The 25295-nt window shown below is 38.5% G+C and overlaps 1 protein-coding gene across 1 annotated transcript in view; it reads right to left on the reverse strand.

Moving 5' to 3' along the window:
* TXLNB (taxilin beta) overlaps positions 1 to 9634 on the reverse strand; it is a 36700-nt gene extending 27066 nt beyond the window's left edge. Inside the window, 3 exon segments of the mRNA XM_029223963.1 lie at positions 261 to 352; positions 6884 to 7336; positions 9569 to 9634. Coding sequence (XP_029079796.1) covers positions 261 to 352; positions 6884 to 7322 — 531 coding nt within the window. The 5' untranslated portion in view covers positions 7323 to 7336; positions 9569 to 9634.
* Between the last annotated feature and the right edge of the window lie 15661 nt (positions 9635 to 25295).

A 25295-nucleotide genomic window follows, 5' to 3' on the forward strand; every position in this document is an offset into this window, starting at 1 on the left:
CATCTCCCAAATTATGCACATAATTGAAGGTGGAGTAGACTCCAACTGTATCCTCTTTCTTCCTTTTGCTGTTATTCCTCAGTTTTCCTGTTTCTTTTTATTTATTTCTTTTTTAAAAATTCTGCCTTTATGAATTCTGGCTTTGATTTGTCTGAGGTAACCAGCTATAATGATATACCTGAAAAACGAACAGCATCCTTTTCTCAGCTCTAACCAGAGCTTGAATCTTTCTGACAAAAAGGGCTAATCCAAGAACTTACCAATTCAGCATACTTCTTGAATAAAAAATCAAGCTTTTCCTCAGGAGTTTGCAACTTGTTCAGATTTTGCATTAGCAGATTGGCTTCTTTGCCTTAAAAGAAAACAAAGACCATAAAGACATTTTAAAAAATAAGTGTTGAACTTGATGTCAAATGATAAGAGTTAGAATCTCAGGTTGTCTGCTTGTTAGCTGCTATCCAACCTTGGCCAAGCCACTTCACTTGTCTGAGCCGCAGATGTAATTTTGTTTTTTTTCCCCTGTATGAAGGAATGATACCTATTTTGCAGAATAAGTGATTAGATGAGAAGTTTGTAAAAATGTGTGGTACAGTGTCAGGCTCATGGTAGATTCTCAATAAATGTCTGCTATAAGGGTAGTCTCCAAATTTTCATCCCAAGAATCCATTCTTGTTACTTCCCCCCATGTTCTAAATATTCCAAGGGATTTTAAACATTCTGAAAATATTCAAAAGAATAAAAAACACTGACTTTATGAAAGAATAAATCATCCACTTCCCCATGTTAATTATCTAAGAAAAGAAGCAAACCAGCCTATCCAAGTATCTGACTACTGTGAAACAGCCAGCATTAATACATGGAGCTGTTAAAATTCCAGCCCAAAGCAGAGAAACATGACAGTTCAGTCTGCCCATTTTTTTGGTTTTGTTCCTTTAGTACCTCTTTGTTCTTTTGTGTGTGGGGGGGGGGAGAACCAATTCTCTTGTTTCTGTGCATGAGCCTACTCCATGAAGTTTGGGTGGAATGACTCTGATTGTATTTCCTAACAAGTGGGGAATAAAGTCAAAATATAGAGAAAATGGACCCAAGACATGCAGGGCCTTTTTCACAGGCCTTTTTGTGTCTCTCTGGCTGCAGATTTAGCTTCCCTGGGTCTTCCCTTCTCTCACCCAGGCCTTAATCTCTGTTGGCAGTTTTATTTTGTTTCCAGCTGGAGTTTATGCTACATTTAAAAACTCATCTGTTCATGATTATTTGACAGTGAGCCTCAGATTCTTTCTTTTCTTTCCCCATTGTTCTTCCTTTTGTCCTCTTCAGCTCAAACTGCCTGGTTAGCCTTTCTGTGATGCCTGGAAATCTTGTCTTTCAGTGCCCACTGGGCTGAGCATTGTAGGCAGGAGCCAGACCCTGAGGCCTACGTGTATGTACCACTGAATGTATCTTTGCAAACAGTAGGGCCAAGGTGGAGCAGCTTCCCCATCCTCACCCACCTGTGACAGCCACCCTTTCTAATCAGGGTTGGGAGGTCAGACCATACAGTGGAGCCCAAGTTTCCTGATATAAATCTGCTTAAGAATATTAACAACTTTGACAACCTCTCCCCCAAGAACAGCCATGTCTCCTTTGCTGGAATTTTTGCTTTCATCCTGGAGAGGCAGATATATCATGGAATTAGGATTGCCAGATGAAATACAGGACATGGGACACACTCGTAGTAAAAAATAATGGTTTGTTTATCTGAAATTCAAAGTTCCCTGGGCAGCTTGTATTTTCATTTGCTCAAACTGATAACTCTAACGGCATCAAAGAATTTTAGGTCTAGAAGGAACTTCAGAGAGTACCCAGACAACTGTTAATTTTATAGATTAAGAATCGAAAGCCCAGAGAAGTCCAAAGTTACATAATCAGTACTGGCAGAGCCAAGGCTTGAATCCAAGGTTTGTCTACTTGCTCTAAAGCACTCCACTCCCATGTGGAATTTTGATGCCAGGGAAACCTAGAGAAATGAAAGGAAACTTTTTTTGAAAAAAGTGACCTCATTCCTAACAGCTGGTTTCATCTATATTTGCCCAGTGAATCAGCTCAGATTAGAGACACAGTCTGAGACAGGGGAGAAGGTGGGGGTGAGTGGTGCCCCACCAGCAATCCAATATGGCCGGTGGCATAACACTGCCTTTAAACTGGTAAGCTCTGCGCTCCGCCGCCACCAAGCGTGGCTTTGAGTGATTTCTGTAGCAGCAGGGACAGACTTGTGTTGGTCAGGCCATCCCCTCACCCTTGTCTTCAGTTTGTGCTCACATGATGACTGCTGTCCTGAGTTGGAGGATCATCCATTAAAGGCAAGAGACTGCACTGTTGGTCAGATTTGGCCCAGGACCCCACACAGTGTTTGGCCCATGGCAAGTGTTTAGTAAATCTTGGTAATAATGGAACAAAGCCAACCTGTGCACTAATATCATGTAAGTCAAGTAAACGCTGTCCAGAAGACAACTCTGTGATCAGCTAGAGGAAAGACAGGTCTTCCCCTCCCCTGTGACATTTAATGTATGCTTAGCATACCTCTCAGTGTGAGTATCGACGTAGAAAACCGTATCGTGTCTTGAGTGAGTCCCGTGGGCCTCTTTTTCTCTCCACATTCAGTATCTTCTCCCCCTTTTGTGTTCTTTAATGATGAGAACAGATGCTTTTTGTTTTTTTTTAATTGTCACACTCACTGGGGTGTCTTTCTGCTCTCATATTCTCTTATTTTGTATAGAAGTTTAACATTCAGATGCATCAGTCTGCCCTTCAAAAATGATTTCAACAAAAAAATCCAAGAAACTGGAGACGAGCATGTATGGAATACATAACTTTGTAACATCAGAGAGCTTCATTTGTAAACTTCCATTGGTTTCACTGGACTAGAGTGCTGTGTGGGATTATGTTGAGGAGGGGGATAGACAGAGACCCACTCATCTTCTAAGAAAGGCTATAATTTACAATTTTAGGAAACGGGATCATTTGGTGACAGTGTCTGACACAAGAGGAAAAATCGGCTTTATGTGTTTAAGGTGCTAGCAATTTCTTAGCTATAACTGTAAAGAAAACTTTCTAAAAAAGAAAACAACTTTGAGCCTAATAATGAGGAGATTATTCCAGGGAAAACAAAATAAAGCAAAACCTTACAATAAAAAAGAATAATATCAGAAAAAGCAGTAAGAAATAAATACATCCATTCCCAACTTGGGTCAGAAGAAAGTACTCATCATTTTGCCCAAGACAAATTTTTTTTTCTCTTACTTCACTTACTCCTCTAAACCCTCCTTTCCTTTCAGGATCTGGCCTAAGTTTGAGCTTCTCTATGAATTTACTCATGGACCCTTCAGTCTCTGTGGATTCCTCTCTCTCCTAAATTCTTCTGGTTTTCTACCATTTCTTCCAGAAAATTTAGTATTTATATCAAAGCAACAGTTTATTTCCTTCTCAGAGTGAAACTAGAAAAAAAATCAAGCTAAAATCTTATAAAATAGACTACCTGGGAAGGTGACCATTCTAAGGCAGAGTAAGTCAATGGCCGAAAAGATTTTAGAAAATCAATGTCCTAGTCAAGATGCCACTCAGAAGGTAGAACTGAAACTCACCTGTCACTGGAAAGATGAAACCAATTAACTGAACTGTAGCTCAATTAAATGCTCCTCAACCAACATATCAATTATTTTTATATATCTTTGGCCCTGTAATATTAGTGACTTCAGGTCTGCACCTTGCTTTCTTTATGGCTAATCTCACAACCACATCAATTAGTTGAATAATTTTTTGGGGCAGACTTTAAAACTCTCTAGGCTTTAATTTCCCTCTCAGTAAATCAGTGAGTTGACTAGATAGATTCTGAGCTCAGAATGGACCTGTGGATCAGCTTTGTTTTTCTCGTGGGTTTATGCTTCAAACATATGAATTCCTACCCAATCAGTTATCAGTCTAAATATCAGAAGGGATATTACATTTTATCATTGTTTTGTGCTTCTTACTACGTGGGACTTGTGCAGCCCATGTAACGTTGACAGAGAAGAGATTAATAAGACACTTGTGAGCTGGAAGATGGCGGGGGGAAGGAAGGGGGACACTTAGATGTTAAGAGGACATGTCATGGTGCTGTCTAATGTGGAATCTGTTTTTTGTTTTGGTCAATGCCAAGGAGAAAGTGATTCCACCAACTAAAGAGATTTTAAAGTGTTCCCCCAGCTGCTCCAGTGTATAATATGTTAACTGTGGGAGGATATGCAGCCTGTAAAGGAAAAACAAGTCTTGAGTGCTTGGGTTGTAGAGACATTTCCCAAATATTCAGAGGTGTTCTGTGAAAGATGGGTGTTTTTGGTCCAATAAATTTAGGAAATGTTGTAAACTGTGCCCATCACTATTGGAGATTTTTCACTATTGTACATATTAGAGGTCAGAGAATTCTGGCAGTTAGGAAACAAGCTTGGTCTGAAATCTCAAATATCCCAAAGTATATACTTTGGAAAATTTGGGGTTATTGAGTCAGAACATTTCAGTATCTCAAATGTATCAATAAAGCAAATGTTATCTGATAAACATACAATAATTAAAGACTCATCTTTGATCAAATATGTAAGCAAAGACTAAAGATATATCTTCAGGTATGGATTGAATGACATACTAATATTCTATAAAAGCTTCAAATAGTTTCTAAAAGAAGACCACAGCCGGCACTTTATATTTTCTCCAAATGGGTGGAGGAAGAACTTTCTGAAGCATCAGAACCATTGCTTCCGCAATCTGTTTGTGTCAAAATTACCCAGGGTGCCTTGGCCCCAGTCCAGACCTACCAATTCTGAATCTCTCTGCTCAGCAACAGCATTTTTGACAAATTCTGCATTTGATTCCAATGCAGAGTAAGTTTGAAATCATTGGTCTAGACCATAGTGTAGTATCATTTAATTGAAAAATAGCCAAGAAACCTGTTAAAACCACTTGCAGATAATTGAAATGATGTTTAAAATATTTAAATTAGCTTAAAAATATTGTTTTGGGCTTCCCTGGTGGCGCAGTGGTTGAGAATCTGCCTGCCAATGCAGGGGACATGGGTTCGGGCCCTGGTCTGGGAGGATCCCACATGCCGCGGAGCAACTGGGCCTGCGAGCCACAACTACTGAGCCTGCGTGTCTGGAGCCTGTGCTCCGCAACAAGAGAGGCTGCGATAGTGCACCGTGATGAAGAGTGGCCCCCGCTCGCCGCAACTAGAGAAAGCCCTCGCACAGAAACGAAGACCCAACACAGCCAAAAATAATTAATTAATTTAAAAAAATATTGTTTTAACTCATAATATAGCTGAAATAGTACAATGTTTAGAAGAATATACTGATAGTGTTCAGAGGAACAGCATGAAAGTGTCAGCAGCTTATACACATGTAATTAGAGTGGACCCACCTGGGCACTCTGATCACAAACATTGGTTCTGATAAACATTCAGTTGAACTTTGGTAACTTATTGAAAGTGGCAGAATTAGTTGTGAAATTTTTTCTTTCTCTAAGAATTTTTTTGATTATTTGGTAAGTATGAGGTTAATACAGACTTTGAAATAACTCATGGAAGACAGAATAGAAACCAAAATTGGTCATGTTTAACTTCACCCCTGCTTTCTTCATACCTATCCCCCCATTATAACACATAGGAATTCCTATGTAGAAGTAGTTTCAAAGTGATAAAGCCAAAGAACTTTCCTGGTTAGGAATACTTAAAATCATTTACCTCTGCGATGTGATTTTGTTTTATCTTGTGGAAAGTTTAACAATGACTAATGTAAAAGGTTATTTCTGAGATGCCTTGATAGGGAAGAAAAAATAGCTCTGTAACACAGAGCAACTTTATTCTGTTTCCCAGAGTTCCAAAACACTAAAGTGATTCTAATCTTGCACTTTAGAACTTGGTGTTATCTGGGTTAATCTTTATGCTAAGTAGGTAAAGTAGCTGTCTGAATGTGTCTTTTAGCCCTTCTTGAAAGCGTTGCCAGCAGTGGTTTCACGCGCCAAAGTGAGGTCCTGTGACAGCATAGACATACTTTGGGGTTTACACGTAACTTGTCCACTGGAGTCTGACTCCAGTGCCCATGATCTTTTACTTTTCCACACTGTCTTCCAGAAACGAGTAAGATGTGACCACTGTCTCAATAGATTCTCCCTCCAGCTTGGGAGGCAGGTATATAAACAAATGATTGCTGCAGAAAATTTCATGGAGAACGACGGAAGGTGATGCTAACTCTACCTGGGCATGTCAGGGAATGTATCACATAGGAGGTGGTGATTGTAGTGAGTGTTTCAGTGAAATTCACCAAGACAAGCAGAGGGACGCTCCTATGTGCAGTAACATGCTCTCACTTATAGCTAAAAAATTAACTCTCTCATCCTTCTTTCACAGCCATTTTTGGTGTTACCAATCCTCCATGCTCTCCTAACAATTTTCCTGTGCCTGTTGTAGCACTTATCCTATATAACAATTAGTGTACCTGTTTATTTTTCTCTCCAGACCTAGAGCTCCTTAACCAAAGACTTTTTTATCTTTGTGTACCTCATAAAGACTAGGCATTAGTAAATATTTGCTGAACCAGTGAACTAATGAGAGTAAAATTGTTTTCTGAGATTTTCAACATTCTATAATTAATACATTTCTGAAGAGCTTTGTTAAGTTAAAAAATATTTTATGTATGTAGTAATGGAACACACTACTAAGGGGCTGAGGGTAAGTACAGTAAGGTACTGGTGATCCTGAAGGAAGCTACTGTGGCAAAATCCAGATATGAGATGTGGCTCTTAGCAAGATCGGAGGAAGTGCCCCTTTTTAGGAATAATTCAAAGAAAAGTCATACATTAGAACGTAACTACTTGCCTAATCCTTTTAGAATTTTCTTCTCCAGTTTTTGCTCTTTATTGCTGACAGGCTCTTTGGATGTGGGCGGCTCTCCGGAGGCCGGAGGTTCTCTCTCCGTCTCTTCAGCGGCCTCCTCGCAGGCCCTGTCCTCATTGTCAGGTGGTGCTGTGCTCTCAGGCTGCTCCTTGGCCGTGGTGGGACCCTCTTTCCCTGCGGCGCCGACAGCAGACCCGTACGTGTTAATGATGTCTTCCAGTTGTCGGTTCAGTTCTTCAGAGATATCATGGGCTCCCTGTTCAGGCTGCACACCTGCCTCCTCCTCAGGTGCTAGGAGTGGGGTTGAGGAATCCTGATCATCTTGCTTCTCAAGGCCATTTTGACTGGGCAATACTGAACTGTCCCCCACAGGTGTTGACTGTGGCTCCCCCGACAGCTGTACAGACTGATTGGTCTCCATACTGGGAGTGGTATCTGGTGGTAAGCACAGCCAGCGTTGATGTGGTTAACTCAGTTACAGGTAAATGGTAAGGCTATTCCCACATGGGCACCTACTAATTACAGTTTCTAACATAGAATGAATGTACTTCCACAAACCATCAATACTGCAATTAGTTGAGTAGGAACAGTGAGAAGCATCTTTCCAAATCGAGTCATACCATTAGCATATTTTTGGTTTTGGTCTTTAAATTCCGATAGTATCTCCTATTACTGATGTTAACAGAGTAATTCAAGATACCGTTTTTCATGGTCATATTTGTCATTTTGCTTAGAATAGCCAGTTTGTGTTACCATTCTCTTATATAATTCTGTGTAGATTTACAATCGTTATAAATACATAGATATATACATTTAATGTTTAAATTTAAATTGGTGCTTTTTTCCCCAAAGTTAAAACATTGAATACAAGAGCCATTGACCTTACTAAAATCATTCATAATGATAACATTCTAAACTCTATTTTAATCCATATTGATTAGTATGAGTCCATTAATATAAATGAATTATTATATTGGATACAGGAGATACTTGCTTGTCTGGTATTTTCCTTTTCCCAAATGAGCAACATGTAATTATCAATCAGAAAAACACTTTTTATTTTCTGAGGTTCAAACCAGCCTCATTTTTGGGATAAGAGAGAATGAGGAAAGGTATAAATTAACTAATGAACTTGTATGGAAACATGGTGATGCTCATAATAACAATTCCTTGAGTTTCTATACCTTTTTGTTCTGATATAAAAACTGACTTTCTTTTAGAAAAAAAACAGATTACAACTTTCTTGTCTCAGTCAAGGAGCTCTAGGATAACAATACTTTTTAAGAAATAGAAATGTCTAAAAAGCAGGGAGGGAATGAACTAGGGGAATAATCCAGGTATAACATGGGCTCTTTGGAAAAAGGGGGTGAGGAATGGGCTGAGGGTTTCTGGCTATCACCATTTCTAGTGTTGCAGTACCTTTGGCTTAGACCTTTAAGTTATGGTGCACTTTATTTGTAAATAATATTTAACGGTGATGCTGCTAATTAGCAGCATACAATTACGACAGGGTCCTAATAACACACAGGTTTTGCTGTTGTGGTGGCATGAAAGCGAAAACTAAAACATACTGCTCCATGTACTATGCAGCTTCCTCCTCTGGTTCTTAGGGCAGGCAATGTCAAATGCTCGAATGCAAACAAGAACAGAAAATTCAATGTACAGACATTGCCACCTACCTGTGGCCCTCACCAAATACTCATTAACTTTGAAGGAAGTACTTTTTTCTCTCATTTATTTTAATTCACCATCTTTATTATCAAACGATGCAGTAAACAGCTTCATTGTCTTCATCACTGGAATTCTTTATCCTGACCCCTGCTTGTTGGGCACACACATCTATATATAACTTATGCTTCCCCTGAACTTGGAGAAAGACACATGGCACCTGCTGTCCAGCCAGAAGCTATTTTAAGCTCTTCTAAAAGGAGCCCTGGCCTTTAGCACTTCGTCTTTGGAAATCAAGGGAAGAGAATACTTTTTAAATCAAATTGAAAACAGTAAACATTTATTGGTTTAAATCCATATGTGGGTTTTAAAGTGTTAAGGAGCCTCCTGAGGATGAAATAAAATCTAAAGTAAACCAAACTTTAAAGCAATGAATTTAAAACCGATTGTCCATAGGAATTTTAGTGTGGTTAGTCTAAATGCAAGCGTTTTGTTTGTATTTGATTTATTCTTCATTCATCAGAGGCCATAATCATTGATTTTTTTATATTAAGTCCATGGATCTCCTTTAAACTCATGCTGCACATTTACTTTAAAACAGAATAACTGAGTTGTTGTAAACCACAGGACAACTCAATTCCTAAAAGTAGCCTCAAGACAAATCCACAAGAGGAAAAAAACAGTCAAAGAACTCTGTTACTTTTAAATTCTCTTTCTATATCAATCAGTTTTACAGCAAGAAATTATTTCTGTTTTATCTTCTATAAACTTCATTGCCCATCTTTTGCCTCCTCTGAGAGAGAATTTTTCACTTGTCCTGGCAGTCCCAACAGATTACCACACATACATCCCTTCCTGAGCAACACATTTTAATTGTAAATAAAACAATGGAAAGTTCTTCAACAGTTCACTGGCAGTCTCAAAGTTGCAAGTTTTGAACACCACAAACCGCACCCTACATCATCTCACAGGGCTCGGGGGAGTGTTTGTCATACTTACCAGAAGGCAAGGTGCTAAGCAGAGAGAGAAAGGAGAGGCAAGAGGCAGCAAGCTAGTCAAGCAGCAGCAACAGCAGGAGACAGGCGGGGGCTGAGTTCTTACGAGGGAGAGAGAAACCAAACACACACACACACACACACACAGACACACAGACACACACACACACACACACACGCAGCAGGAGAACAGGGAGGGGGTGGGGAGGGGAGAGGAACATCCTGTGACACAGCAAGAGAGAAATACACTCAAGCTTTAGTAGCTGTCTCCTGGGCAAATGTCTTAGAAAAGAGAAGCAGCTGGTACATCTTATCAGACTCCATGTTTTGTCCTTTAAAAAATATTTAAACTCTCAGTACATAGCCCCTTTGCTAGCGCAGTTTTTCACCATTGTTGTTCTTTGGGGCAGAGATCAGTTTTTCTTATTTCTTGGTTTATTTCCAGTGTGGTCTATGATTCATCTTCTTTTTTTACCACCTTCTTATGCTAGCTTAATTAGTGTCAAGTTTCTTATAGGAATCAAGGAAAAAGAAGAAACATGGCATAACAAAAAGGAGATGGTAGAAACACTTTAATTCTGATGTCATTGTTTGGTTTTGTCCTAAAATTTGAAATAAAAATTTAGACAGCTCTTTTGGCACTGGGTTTAGTGCCATCTTCATGTACATGCTAATTGGCGTGACCTCAGACCCCACGTCTTACTCAGGTAACTGCCTCTACTCAGGTAAGCCCTGGGGAAGCAGTTGCTTTTTCTTTAGTTGCAGGCTTTCCCACCTTCCACAGTGACTTTTCCAAGTCTTTCCCACCATCTCAAGCCTTCAACCTGTTCCTTAATCCTCCTCAGAAAAATAACCTCCTCTTCATTCACCATATAATGCCTCTTTCTCTTAACCTACGTCCATTCCCCTTTTCTTCTCTTTCTGGAGAATGTGTTCCCACACTTTTCCAAGTTGGGTTCCCCCATCAGAGTTTCTGCTCTTGGGACTGGCTGGGCATATTGATAGCCACTGTGTTAGGCAGAATCATGCCACCAGAAAGACTTCCACATCCTAATCCCAGGAACCTGTGAATATGCTATGTTACATGGTGAAACAGACTTTGCAGATGTGATCAAGTTGAGGATCTTGAGATAGACACACTATCCAGAATTACTTGGGTGGGTCCCTTGTAATCACAAGAGTCCTTGTAAATGAAAGAGGGAAGCAGGAGGGTCAGAGTCAGAAAAGAAGATTTGATGATCCAAGCAGAGGTCAGAGTGATGGAGGGACACAAGCCAAGAAATGTGAGGACCCCGGAGAAGCTGGGAAAGACAAGGAAGCACATTCTTCTTGAGATCCTCCAGAAGGAATGCAATTCTGCTGACACCTGATTTCAGCCCAGTGAAACTCATTTTGGATTTTTGACCTCCAGAACTGTAAAAGAAGAAATTTGTGTTGTTTATAAGCCACTAGATTTGTGGTAACCTGTTATAGTAGCAAAAGGAAACTGAAATAATCCTACTCCCCAACTTTTTTTCACCCCTTTCTCCGAGTTCAGGGAAGGCATAGGTTATAGATAGATGAGTGCCCGGTAAGTGGAGGTCAGGATAAAGAAATTCCAGAGAGGAAGACAGTGAAGCTGTTTACTGCATCATTTGATAACAAAGTTGGTGAATTAAAATGGGTGAGAGAAAAAAGTACTTCCTTCCTTCGAAGTTAATGAGTACTTGGTGAGGGCCACAGTGAGTGATATTTCATATTGGATTGTAGCAAACCAGCCCGGAGAGATCTCTCAGTAAATACAAACAATAAGTCAGTGCTTCTCAAATTTAAGTAATGTACATATTCTCTTAACAGAATAACTTAATGTTGAAATTAATTTAAAGGAAGAAAGAGAACTCACCATGACTGAAACAAATTATATTATTATTTGTACCAATATATACTGATGTAAAAATAGGTATAAACTTCTGATACTTAGTTATTATATGATACAATTAAAAAATATTATTTAGAAAACCCTACAGAACCAATAAATACAATTCAAAATAACATTACTTTTATGTGACTGATAATATCTTGCTGAACCCAGATTGCTACTTGCAACATGAATATGGTACTGGCTACTGGTCCTTTTGAGTTCCTGGCACTCTTCTACAATAGGCTTTATGAAATGACTCAATTTCATCAACACTTGGTCCATTCAGATTACTACATAAGTTTCATTCATATGACCTGCCATGATTTCAACTGGACTTCCTTTGATATTAATGCATCATTTATTGCTCTTTCTCATCTTCCTGCAGTTATTAAAATAATTGGTGCTAACTTAACTAGATGTACACATGATAATGAAGGCACAAAAACGAACGATATACATGGTAACACCGAAATGACAGCTACCCAGATAATCCAGCATTGACTTACACAGGCATACCTTGGAGATATTGCGAGTTAAGTTTCAGACCACCAAAATAAAGCTAATATTGCAATAAATCAAGTCACATGAACTTTTTCGTTTCCCAGTTTATATAAAAGTTATATTTACACTGTACTGTAGTCTATTAAGGATGCCATAGCATTATGTCTAAAAAAACCAGTGTACATAGCTTAATTAAAAAATACTGTTTTGATAAAAAAAATGCTAGCCATCATCTGAGCCTTCAGTGAGTTGGAATATTTTTGCTGATGGAGGGTCTTGCCTCAGTGTTGGCTGCTGATTTATCAGGATGGTGACTGCTCAAGGCTGGGGTGGCTGGGGTAATTTCTTTTCTTTTTTTTTTTTTTGTGGCGGTACGCGGGCCTCTCAGCGCTGTGGCCTCTCCCATTGCGGAGCACAGGCTCCGCAGCACATGGGATCTTCCCGGACTGGGGCACGAACCTGTGTCCCCTGCATCGGCAGGCGGACTCTCAACCACTGTGCCACCAGGGAAGCCCGCTGGGGTAATTTCTTAAATAAGACAACAGTGAAGTTTGCCACACTGATTAACTCTTCATTTCACAAATGATTTCTCTGTAGCATGCAATCCTGTTTGATAACACCTTACCCACAGTAGAGCTTTCAAAATTAGAGTCTGTCCTCTCCAGCCCTGCTGCCGCTTTATGAACAAAGTTTATGTAAAATTCTAAATCGTTTACTGTCATTTCAACAGTCTTCACAGCATCTTCACCAGGAGTAGATTCCATCTCAAAAAACCACTTTCTTTGTTCATATATAAGAAGCAACTCCTCATGTTAAGGGTTTTACCGTGAGATTGCAGCAATTCAGTCACACCTTCAGACTCCACTTCTAATTCTATTTCACATCTGCAGTTACTTCCTCTACTGAAGTCTTGAACCCCTCAAAGTCATCCATGAGGGTTGGAATCAACTTCTGCCAAACTCTAGTGAATGTTGATATTCTGACCTCTTCCCATGAATCATGAATGTTCTTAAAGGTATCTAGAATGGTGAATCCTTTCCAGAAAGTTTTCAATTTACTTTACCCAGATCTATCAGAGAAATCACTATGTATGGCAGCTATAGCCTTACAAAATATATTTCTTAAATAATAACACTTAAAAGTTGAAATAATTCCTTGATCTATGGACTGCAGAATGGGTGTTTTGTTAGCAGTCATGAAAACAACACTAATCTCATAGTACACCTCCATCAGAGCTCTTGGATGACCAGGTGCTTTGTCAATGAACAGTAATCTTTTGAAAGGAGTCTTTTTTTCTGGGCAGCAGGTCTCAACAGTTGGCTTAAAATATTCAGTAAACTATGTTGTAAATAGATGTGCTGTCATCCAGGCTTTGTTGTTCCACTGATAGAGCACAGGCAGAGTAGATTTAGCATAATTCTTGAGGGCCGTAGGATTTTTGGAATGGTAAATGAGCATTGGTTTCAACTTCTCTTCCTAACAAGAGAGTCAGCCTGTCCTTTGAAGCTTTGAAGCCAAGCATTGACTCCTCCTCTCTAGCTGTGAAAGTCCTAGATGGCATCTTCTTCCAATATAAGACTGTTTTGTCTACACTAAAAATCTGTTTAGTGTTGCCACCTTCATTAATTATCTTAGCTAGATCTTCTGGATAACTTGCTGCAGCTTCTATATCAGGGACTTGCTGCTTCACCTTATACTTTTATATGATGGAGACAGCTTCGTTCCTTAAACCTCATGAACCAACCTCTGCTTGATTCATACTTCTCTTCTGCAGCTTCCTGACCTCTCTCAGCCTTCATAGAATTGAAGAGGGTTAATGCTCTGGATTAGGCTTTGGCTTAAGGGAATATCGTGGCTGGTTTGATCTTCTATCCAGACCACTAAAACATTTTCCCTAACGGTGAGAAGGCTGTTTTGCTTTCTTATCATTCATGTGTTCACTGGAATAGCACTTTTAATTTCCTTCAGGAGTGTTTACAGGGCTTCCCCGGTGGTGCAGTGATTGGGAGTCCGCCTGCCGTTGCAGGGGACGCGGGTTCGTTCCCCGGTCCGGGAGGATCCCACATGCCAAGGAGCGGCTGGGCCCGTGAGCCATGGCCGCTGAGCCTGCGCGTCTGGAGCCTGTGCTCCGCAACGGGAGAGGCCACGACAGTGAGAGGCCCGCGTACCGCAAAAAAAAAAAAAAAAAAAAAAAGAATGTTTACGTTCACAACTTGTGCATGAGACTTAGCTTTCAGCCTGTCTTGGCTTTCAACAGGGCTTCCTCACGAAGCCTAGTCATTTCTAGCTTTTGATTTAAAGTGAGAAATGTATGACTGTTCCTTTTACTTAGAGGCCATTGTAGGGTTATTACTTGGCCTAATTTTAATATTGTCATGTCTCAGGGAATAGGGAGGCCTGAGGAGAAGGAGAGAGACAGGGAAACAGCTGGTCGGTGGACAAGCAACAGTTATCCATTAAGTTCCACATCTTATGTGAGCGTGGTTTGTGGTGTTCCAACAAATTACAATGATAACATCAAAGATTACTAATTACAGATTGCCATAAGAAATATGATAATAATGAAAAAGTTTGAAATATTTGGAGAATTACCAAAATGTGATACAGAGACATGAAGTGAGCAAATACTATTAGAAAGAAATGGTACCAATAGACTTGCTAGATGCAGGGTTGCCTCAGATCTTCAATTTGTAAAAAATGCAATATATGTGAAGCACAGTAAAGCAAAACTCAGTAACATGATGTATGCCTGTACATATTAATTACAATTAAAATGAATATACAAACACACTAACTAGTGGCTCCCAAGAATCTATCTGTAACGTGGTAGAGGCTCAAAGAACTGGAGTAGGCAACTAAAAGGACAAATCAATAGAGCTCAGTGTTTTATTATAAAATCAATCTTGGAGCTACTGTAAGGAATAAATTTATTTTTTGAAAATAACTTTGTTATGTAAGTATTACAAGAAAATAGTTGAAAATGATACTAAAAAGCTTATCACGAGAAACGGTATTCCTTTGTTCTCCCCACTATCCCTTCCTCCAACTTTGCCATGCTCCCCAAAGCTCCCCAGGCAAAAGTATTAAACTATTACAGATACTGCTTCTGTGATTTACTTTCTCATTTGTAAATAAGATGCCTAGATTGCTATCTGTCAACTCATCAGTTTTTGACATTACCTATTGTCTTCCCATAATGATAGGTAAAGATTTAAATTATTTACACCACTTTTCCTTTCCTTATTTCTCAAGAAAATTACATCTCAATTTTTAATTCATATCTATGTTTTCATTATTGAAATAAAGTTCAGTGCTAAATCAGGTAGAACACTGTGATAATAGTTCCATTCTTTGGCAATTTTCTGTTTTTCCTGGAGTTAACGATTACCTTTTCTTTTTATTTGTTTAGTATTGAGAACACTCTGTCTTCCCAACCTGTACAAGAACTCTGTAAAATACCTCTCTATGCAATTTCCTCCAAGATCAAATCTATCAGGTAATTTTATACATTCTAATATTTCTTGGAGATATCACTTCCACATACCAACACCCTCAGAGCCTTGACTTCCTGCTCTGGTCCAGTTGGGTAACTTTCTTGGTCTGCTGCACAGCTGTGGTCCTAGCACTTCCTTTGCTGTCATCCTGGGAATTCCCTTTACCTTTCTCATGTTTCCTAATTTCCATTCTTCCTCTTTCTTGGTTTACTTCCTCATTTAGTGAAACATATTGTCTATTGGCTTCCTGAGAAAGCATTTATGGGAAACTTTGTACGCCTCAGATGCCTTTTTGCTACTCTTGTACTTACTTGATTAATTGGTTAGATATAAACCTTTTTACAAAATGTAAAAAAAAATTTTGGATAAAACGTTTTTACATCTCTATCAAAGTTTTTAAGGCATTATTCCCTTGTCTATTCATTTCAATTTTTTTTCTTAAAATTTTATTCCTGGTCCTTTGTATGATCTATTTCTTTTTTCCTCTCTGGAACCTCTTAGAATCTACTCTTTACTCTGATATCATGAAGCTTCACAATAATAAAATTTGATGTGGGCCTTTTTTCATTTATTGTGTTGGGTGCTTAATGGGTTTTAAATCTGGAGACTCATGTATTTAACCTCCTTCCCACTTTATAATTTGTTCTCACCTTGTCCTCCTCTGGGCCTCATATCCCTGAGTCCAGAACCTTTTTGGTTAACCTTCTCCAGAGAACAATCCTCAGGTATCCCAAAAAGGTGGAGAGAGGTTACTTCACTTTGTGATGTGGAGTTGGGGACCCTTCGGTTTAACTGTTCTCCTAGTTAAAAAACCAAATACAAAAACCAACCAAACAAAAGACTAGCCATCAAATGATCCCATTGTAGTCCCCTGCCTTACTATTACTTTTGATAGTATCACCACTTGCTGAGTATTAACTTGAAATTCTTTAGTCTTTTCAGAGTCTACCCGGCAAATTAGCTTGCTTTTCACTTTCTCACTGCCTTTCCTGTGGCCATCCAACCCTGTTTCTGTCAAGCACACTTTTTCTGTGGGATCATTTGCCATTATGTCTTGTGTTGTAGTCCTCATTCATTGTGGTTTGGGGTTTATGGATTCAGTTCTTCTGATTTCATTGATGTTAGAGTTTCTATTTCTGTTTCTTGTTCTTGTTTGCTAGTGAGTTTTAGAGGAGAAAGAGGTCAGAAAAAAATCTTTATAATGTCATCTTGGATTCAGGGAGATCTACTTAACCATTATAATAGTCCAGCAATGAAATGAACTATCTTCCAAAGAAAGAAGCTCCAATTTTGGAAATATCCAATAAAGCCTGGTTGTTCTTTCTTTTAAAGATACTGAAGAAGAAATTTCTGCATGGTGGGAGCAGTGGGGGAGGATTAGATTAAATGACTCACTTATGATCTCTTTCAAATATAAGCGTTTATGAATTCTACCACGGGCTTAAGAGAAGCAGAAATCATATAATAATTATGGCTATAACCCTGAAAATTAGGCAGCCTCCATGTGAATTCCAGTTCTTTTACTTAGGCTCTATTTTAATTTCTTCAGCTTTAATTTCTTACTCTGTAAAATGGGACTACCTATTTTATACGGTTGATCTGAGATTAACACAGTAAATATGATCTATGTAATGAACACTAATCTATGTTAACTAATTCCGGTAATGATGCATTTAAGTCAAGCCTGTGAAATGGGAATTAATATTTTCTAAACTAATAGCATTTTGAAATTGTTGCTGTTTAGAATCGAGTTTAAGTGTGAGAATCTATTTTATCATTTCTTGGTCATGGTATATATATACACTTGACCTGGGTTAGATTTGTCTTGGGGTAAGGAGCAAGTCTGTACACTCTGTTTTCCTCAGCAGACATCACCTTTGTGTTTCTAGAATAGGAGAAAGTGTGGGCTTGTGGTCAAGCAGAGATTATTTTCAATTAGTCTAAATACAAAACCATGCAGCAAGTTACAATATTCGATTCCTATGGTGATACCTCTTTAATTTGTACTAGTTGTGTGTAGATGGTCTCCAGAAGTGAAATGTATGATTCACACCCTATGAAAAGAATTTAGTTTTATTACTTTAAAGTGAGAATTAGTTAAACAAGGATTGTCTCTGTTAAAGGGTAATGTGAAGTAGCTTTCACAAATAAAATAAATCATTTGAAACTTGCATAAGTATTGGGTGCCACACTTGGAAAGAAAAACTCCACTTCTTAAGTGTAAAAATATTTACACTTAAATATTTTTTCATGATAACAATTTAATCATGAATTTCTTCTTATAAATAATGCAGATACATTTTAGAGTAAGCTCCTTTACACAGGTTCTCTAATCTCAATTAAAAAGATTTGCTGCATGCATTCCACAAGGGAGATTTGGCTCATGTCAATATTTTGTTCAAGGAAGGTCAGAATAAAATCTGTCATATTGCAGTAATATTGGATTCATCTCTGAAGAGTCCCTCCCTACTGCATTGCTGAATGTAGTAGAGACCCAGGAGCATGGGACTGTGTACTGCCTTGTTCACATGAAATGTGTGCACGGTGGGTAGAGCTGAGTTTTCATGGCCACCAAGGACTGCAGCAATGGCATTCTCCAGAACAAGCTTCACTGTTCTAACCTGCCGGCAAGGGGGCTGGAAGACCGTATGGCTGAAGCATGGTGATGTTTCTCCCCTCCGTCCTGTCTAAACCTGTGTTACCAACAGTTTATCCAGTCGAGTTCTAGGATACTATTTTGGGTAGTGGTCTGCTTGTTGCTGCAGCTTGGCAGGAAAATCCTGCTGGCATTCGAATACTCTAGCATAACCCTGGGGGCAGAATTCCCGAACTCCAGGGTTACAGTCACTTTGTGGTGTCCCACTTCCTCTGGCTCATGTTCCCCACAGGAGACTTGGGAAATATATCCCTTTTGAAAGAACTCTGGTCATAAGATACCAAAATTAATGACAAGAAGGCAATGATGCAGACTGACTGAAATGTCAGTTGCTGATGTTCCCAACTTTGAGGACCTGTGGTTTTGCACTGGGACTTGACTGTCAGGTGTATTTCTTTCCTCCATCCCCTCTTCTCATTCCTCCTTGTTCTGGGGTTTGATGGTTATAGTGGCATCTGCAGAATCTTGGCAAGGGAAGGGATCCCACAGATCATCTTCCCACCTCCCTTGGACTCAGAGGTCCTCTCCAGAGCCACCCTGATCCATCCTCAGGTAGATGAGATTTGATGAAAAAAAAAAAAATCAGCCCTTCCTAATAAGACAGCACTGCTTGCCAATAGTTAAATAAAGGAATCAGTTCTCCAAAAATGATAGATCCATGGTGTTTTGCCATTCGAGCACTGTGCCTCCTTTCAAAGGTTTGCCAAAGGCATCTCTTTCAAATAGCTTTTTTTTTGAGGTTTGGTAACTAACACTTTTAGCGTTAGTTTTTTTTAAGATGTTGGGGGTAGGAGTTTATTAATTAATTAATTTGTTTTTTTGCTGTGTTGGGTGTTCGTTTCTGTGCGAGGGCTTTCTCTAGTTGTGGCAAGCGGGGGCTACTCTTCATCGCGGTGCGCGGGCCTCTCACTATCGCGGCCTCTCTTGTTGCGGAGCACAGGCTTCAGACGCGCAGGCTCAGTAGTTGTGGCTCACGGGCCTAGTTGCTCCGCGGCATGTGGGATCCTCCCAGACCAGGGCTCGAACCCGTGTCCCCTGCATTAGCAGGCAGATTCTCAACCACTGCGCCACCAGGGAAGCCCCTAGTGTTAGTTTTTGATTGATTTGATTTTGATTTTCTTCTCTAAGGCTCATGAGTTCTCCGTTCCCCTACCTGAGTGTCATGAGGCTCCACTTCTGCTGTTGATCACAAAGCAATTCTAAGAAGGGGTCTAAGGTTGAAATTGTGTTTAAAGGAAAGCCTTTCATTTTGATGTGTTAAAAACAGGGGTGTGGTGGTCACCTAATTATGATGCGGTGAGTACTCTTTTCCTTCCTTCTTGCAATGCAGGTCTTATCAAAGAGTATGGACCTATTTTTAAATTCTAAGTGTGTGGTCTTCTTCTCCACAATAATTTGATGTAGTTTTGATAGAATCTGGAACAACAGAAACCCTGAGAAGGCAGAGGTGGTCAGCTGGTTAGGTGGGAGTGAGCAAATGGTTAGAACTCTGATCCTTTGCTTTTTCATCCTCTTTATTATGTCACCTCCTTACCTCCCTCTGTGTTGCACGGATGCCTAGGCTTTGTTATTTTAGAAACAGAGTATTAATTGAGTTTGTCTATCTGCCTGCCTAGTCTTTAAGAACACTTTCCTGTTCTAAATATCTTTTGTGACTGGTTGTCCCTAGATTCGATTAATTTACCATGTGCGGGCCTTGATTCAAGTTCAGGAACTGGAAAGGAAGCACCTCACCTCTTCCATTCATCTTTAAACTATTTTGTAATCCATTCTGTATCAATTTGAATTGTACCAAATTAATCATGTTAATCAGTTAATCTTGTTTATCAGTTATGATCCTAAATTGTAGCTGAATCCTGACAGAGCTGCCATATTGCCTAACTCCAGGGGTCACTGTTCAAGCAAGATAAATGTGGGCCCCACTGGTTTTCTGCAATATGATGGTCCTAGACTCAACCTGGAACTATGGCCAGATGCAGTCACGGTATCCTTGGAAAGGACAAATTCCTAACTGCCTTCCCCACAGATATGCAAGAGAGATTGCAAAATCATTAAAAGCACGAAGAAAAAATGCAGGGGAATCCTCTCAGCTATCTGTATGGTGCCACCAAGTGCAAAAGATGACTTCTTTAAAGACTTTCTTGTGGGAAAATGTAACTATTATTAAAAAGTAATGAAAACCCAGCTGTAAACTTCCACTCGTAGTCCCAAATCTACCTTCCTATGAGGTCCCCATTGGTGAAAAGAAGTTTTCTATAGATTGTCTGGAAATAAGATTAAGTCCCTGAGATGGATCACTACATCCCCATGGATTAGAAGAGCACAGCCTAGAAGTAGTGGGTTTGGGTCCTCACCTAAGGAAGTGCAGTCCTGCAGTGTCCCACACAGAACGGGAAAAGGGGCCTCGCCAGGAGAAGTCTGTTCACAGAAATCAACACTTCCACTGCCTGAACCTTACTTTTAGAGTCACAGGGTGTGGATAAAAATGGACTAATTCCCCCCAGAGTACATATTTAAATATGTATAATCATAAATAACTGTGTGTGCATTAACAAAACAAAACAGAAAAACAAGAAACAGAAAAGCAAGACAAAACAAACCACACTTGGCAGGCTACTAATATATTTAACGTTTTTAAAATTCAAAATGTAAAATTCAGAGATCTTAGAATCTAAAGAATGAGTATCTTTTGAGGGGGGAAGCAACAACAAGCAAACAATTAAACAAAAACCATACACTTAATTGAAACTATGAAGCCTTATTGGTAAGAAGCATATCTGTAAAATTTGAATATTTTGCTTGAATGTGTTTTGTATATTTAGCTAAAAAAATAGGATGACAATATAAATTTATGTATATAAAGTTAAATATTATATGAACTAAGCTGTTTTAAATGAATACATTTTTATATCAGAGACTTAAACTCAAGAAGAGAAATATAACTTTGTACAAATAAGAAAAGAATAAGGTCATGGAAAAGATCGGAATCTTGGGCCTGAGTCTGAGAAGGGAAAAATGTGATAGTTTTAAAATCTGTCCTAAATAGTAAAAGTCCCAGTTATAGAAAAACAGGGGTTGAAAAATAGCAACAATAAAAATTAATCTGATGGGTTTTTAAATAATATTTATTCCAAAATTTGGTGTTTTTTAAATTAAAAACCTGTTAAAATTTCAAAGGGTAACCACACCTATATTGTATAATGGAACTGGTAAATTAAATGTGATGTCGTGTTTTTTCTCTATAAGGATAAGTGACAGAAAAACTGAAGTGAAAATATGCAGTTACCTTATGTAAATGTACATAGTATTTCTATTGAACTGTCTCATTTTGATGCATTCTGCTTGTTTTCTGATATTCTGAAGTAGTTTCTGGAAGATTGAAAAATGGAGTCCAAGACTGAAAAATTGGAGTTCTACACCAGTGTCATCTATAATTAAAGATATATGTGTTTTTGATACATGAAAATTTATCAGATGATATATTCAAAATAAATGAATTTTGGATCATGGGTCAAAGGAGAGACTTTTAGTCTAAACTTCAAAACTCTTGAGTTTACATGTAATGTTATTTGCACGTGAGGTCTTTCTTTGATCTTCCTGAAGAAAATTAAACACTTTGAACTGGCCCGGGCTGGATGGAAATGGTATTCACTGGGACAATCACTTAGGTTCATTAATACAAATACAACATTCCATGATATATCAGTTTGCTAAGGGAATGAGAAAATGTTTTGTGGTATATACAAGGAAGTGCTTTTGGCTTAGGAAAGAGACCAGGGTACATTTAAAGAGTTTTATGATAAGGGCAAAATTTAGGAGAGCTAAATTTTAATTTAATTACTAGAAATTAAAGAGAAGTGGGAAGAATCAATTTGCCCAGCATCCCCTTGGATAAATGAATTTGTACTTTTAATTGTGCAGTAAGTTATAATGGACCACATAGGGAAATTTTTCCATCCTTTCAGACTGAACTAGACTAGCTGTTGGACTCTCTTCCAAAACTGGGTATTATAACCAAGAAGGGTAGTGACCCAAAGCTTCTACTTCTGACAATGCAGAGCTGGCAGTGATGAGGATGCAAAAGACCTCACTCAAAACCAGTTGAAAAAAGTGAAGCAAACTATCTGTCGAACAAGCACCTACATAGCCACGGAGAATGAAGGCTGAAGAGTGAACCTATAACTGAGTAGCTGGAAGGATCCCATCCTTCCAGGGATCCCTTCTCAAAACAAAACGGCTACCCAGAAAATACTGAGTTTTCGTTAGTACTTTATCGTCCATATTGATTTTGGGGTGGGTATCTTGGAACTCTTAGTTCAATAAGGAAAATAGGAATTATTCTTGCTTGTGTAAGAGAAAAAGTGCTACAATTATAGAATCCCTCAAATTACATAGGAACATTGTAATTCTAGAACAGATTTAGAAATATCGATATAAACTTTAAAAGAAAAATTTGTACCTTTTATACTGCAATAACCTAGGGACAATGGTACCCCATGTTGCACTCTATCATCCAGTTCTTGCTCTCTGTATTTTTTCACTAAAGGAAACTAAGGATCCTTGGAGAAACACCTCAGTCTATGCTTGGCTTAGAAATATACCAGATAGCTTGGATCATCTTGTGCCAGAAAGCAAGAAAGCTTTCAAAGATTAATAAACTCATACCAAAAAGACATAGGAACCTACCTAAAAATCTACCACTGAAGCTACTGCTGGCCAAAGTTGTGACATTAAAAATTATAATAAATCTTCCAGTTAACTTAAACACATTTAATCTATTAAAAAGCCGTGATTCCCCAATGATGAACAAAAGGAAAAAAAATTACATTAAGTTTTGGAAAGAAGATGAAGGGACTAGAATTTATTACTGCTGAGCCTTGTCATTTATTTGCTGTTCTTGGCTCATTTATTGTGTCTATAAAGAGTATAGAAATTAGCTAATGCTAAATATATCAGTTAGGAGGCATTTTCTGACACAAGGTGGGATTGTCAGTAGAATATTCTGTTATGCTGTGCCTACAAGTCAGAAAAACACCACAGGAAGTAGCCACAATTCATTTGTATCAGTTTTTAAATGATATAAAGAATGTGAAAGAATGCAGCGCTGCAAATGTTGTTCTAGGTAAGTGGAAAAAGCAAACATTACCACAAGGCAAAAAAGGAGGTCCATTCAACCGCAGGAGCAGAAGCCAAGCCTGCAAGTGCATGTTGAAAACGCCGGGAAAGGCCCAGGACAGGACAGCTCTTCAGATAAAAATAAATGCAAACAAAAGAGAAAAGCCTGAGGTGGCTAATGAAGAAACTACAGGAGACTCCTGCAGAAAGCAGAGTGGCTAAACATGAAGGCAGTCTGGTCTCTGATGAAGCAAGTGAAAAAGAAACCAAGTCCAGCTGTGTAAACCAAGTCTCACCAGTGATCCTCATGTGTTTCTCTTTTTGTTAATCTCAAGGTAAACATTTGTATCAATTCATTTATAAATGCAAATATTTGGTAGCTCTGGGAGGACGTTTGAAAGGGAAGAATCTCACCTCTTATTCTGTGTTTTTCTTTTTAACATATTTAGGTAGGTGGGTTTGTTTTGTTTTCTTTTTTTTAGTGCAAACCATTGTTAAAAAAGTGAATACTGGTTTCTTTGTCAACTTAGCATTCGATAGGCTGCAGAAGTGCAGTTTTAATAGCCTACAATATGAAATGTAACTAAATAGCAATTTGAAGTCATAATCATGCATTCACATGACAAATATTTTAAATGACTTACCTTTTTTACCCATTATTAAAAGTAGAATTGTTCCCATGAATGCTTGCCTCCTGTCCTTAGCTCTTCCATTAGAACTGTGACGTCTCTGATACTGGTAGTCCAGTTTTCCTTATTACTTTAATAATGTGTTGAGAAAGATTGGACATTTTTGAGCATGTGGTGTATATGTATTAAATTACAAGTTGGAGGGAAATTAGGTCTAACAGCTTATCATTATTTTAAAATGTTGGTATTTGAAATCCTCTAAGAACAATTTGTCTGCAAATTTTAAGATAGAAAATCATTGGAAATTTGCTATGGATTATAACTCATGAATTTAAAATTTTTCAGTATTAAGAATTATTTACAAATAGTTTCATAACATCTGTGGGCTGATTATGGAACAAAAATTTCAATTATGAAAAAGATTAAGTGGAAAGGCATCTATATGTTTTATGTTGTTATCGGCTTATAAGTTTTTAGAGTCAAAGACATATTTACATAGTTTAAGAATCCCAAACACACCAAATGGATCATCCTGTATAGCAGTTATAGGTTCCTATAGGTAGATGAGAGAGTTATTAGGCACTGTAAATCCAGGAAAGTGGACTGGATGATAACCATGATCAGAGTTATGCAATATTAACATAATAACTATTAGTAGAGTTTGCATGTATCTTCAACTCTTGCGAACATGTATCCTCCGGTGTTGGGAATTATCCATATCCTCCGTCTGTCTCTAAATAGTAAATAACCTCAGTTAATTAGGAAGGGAAATATCTGTCGTAATAAGTATGCATCTGTTAATCCTCAGAACATTTAGAATTAAGTATGGAAAACTTAAAGCATCAAAATTATTTATTAATATTAGTGTCAAGTAGGGAACTATAAGATCTACCTTGGAAAATATTCATGATTATAACATTTCATTGAGTTTCATTACAATGATCTATTTACCCATTTCACCACTAGACTGTGAGTTCCTTGGGAACAAAGATGGTGTCTTTTATCTAAGTGTTCTCAACACAGTGACGGGCCCAGAGTCAGTGCTCAGTAGATTTTTATGAGTAAATAAATGAAGTCCTTAAGGTTGTAGACAGATTTGGTTCTTGCAGTATCTTCTTCCAAAGAGATCAGAGGAAAGTCTGTCTCATTTCAGTACTGCTGAGCTGCCCCCACTTTGAAGGCTCCTTCCGATAGCCATTTCAGAATGTAGTGGAAATAGAGGAAAAGATTTCTCTGATGTTTTTGATGTTTAGTCCAGGTTATGTTTACAGATGGGAAGGGTCAAACTTCAGGGATGCTCCAGAGACACGGCCCTTGACATTCTCTGTGAAAGGATGTGCTGTACAAAGGCCTGCTTGCCAGCAACTATGCTTGAATGCCACATGGTTTAGGCATGGAGACAGTTTTCCTGTCAGACCCTGACTAAGCATTTGTTA

The sequence above is a fragment of the Monodon monoceros genome, unplaced genomic scaffold (genome assembly GCF_005190385.1).
Source record: "Monodon monoceros isolate NGI ecotype Baffin Bay Population unplaced genomic scaffold, NGI_Narwhal_1 Super_Scaffold_15, whole genome shotgun sequence".
Lineage (NCBI taxonomy): Eukaryota > Metazoa > Chordata > Mammalia > Artiodactyla > Monodontidae > Monodon > Monodon monoceros.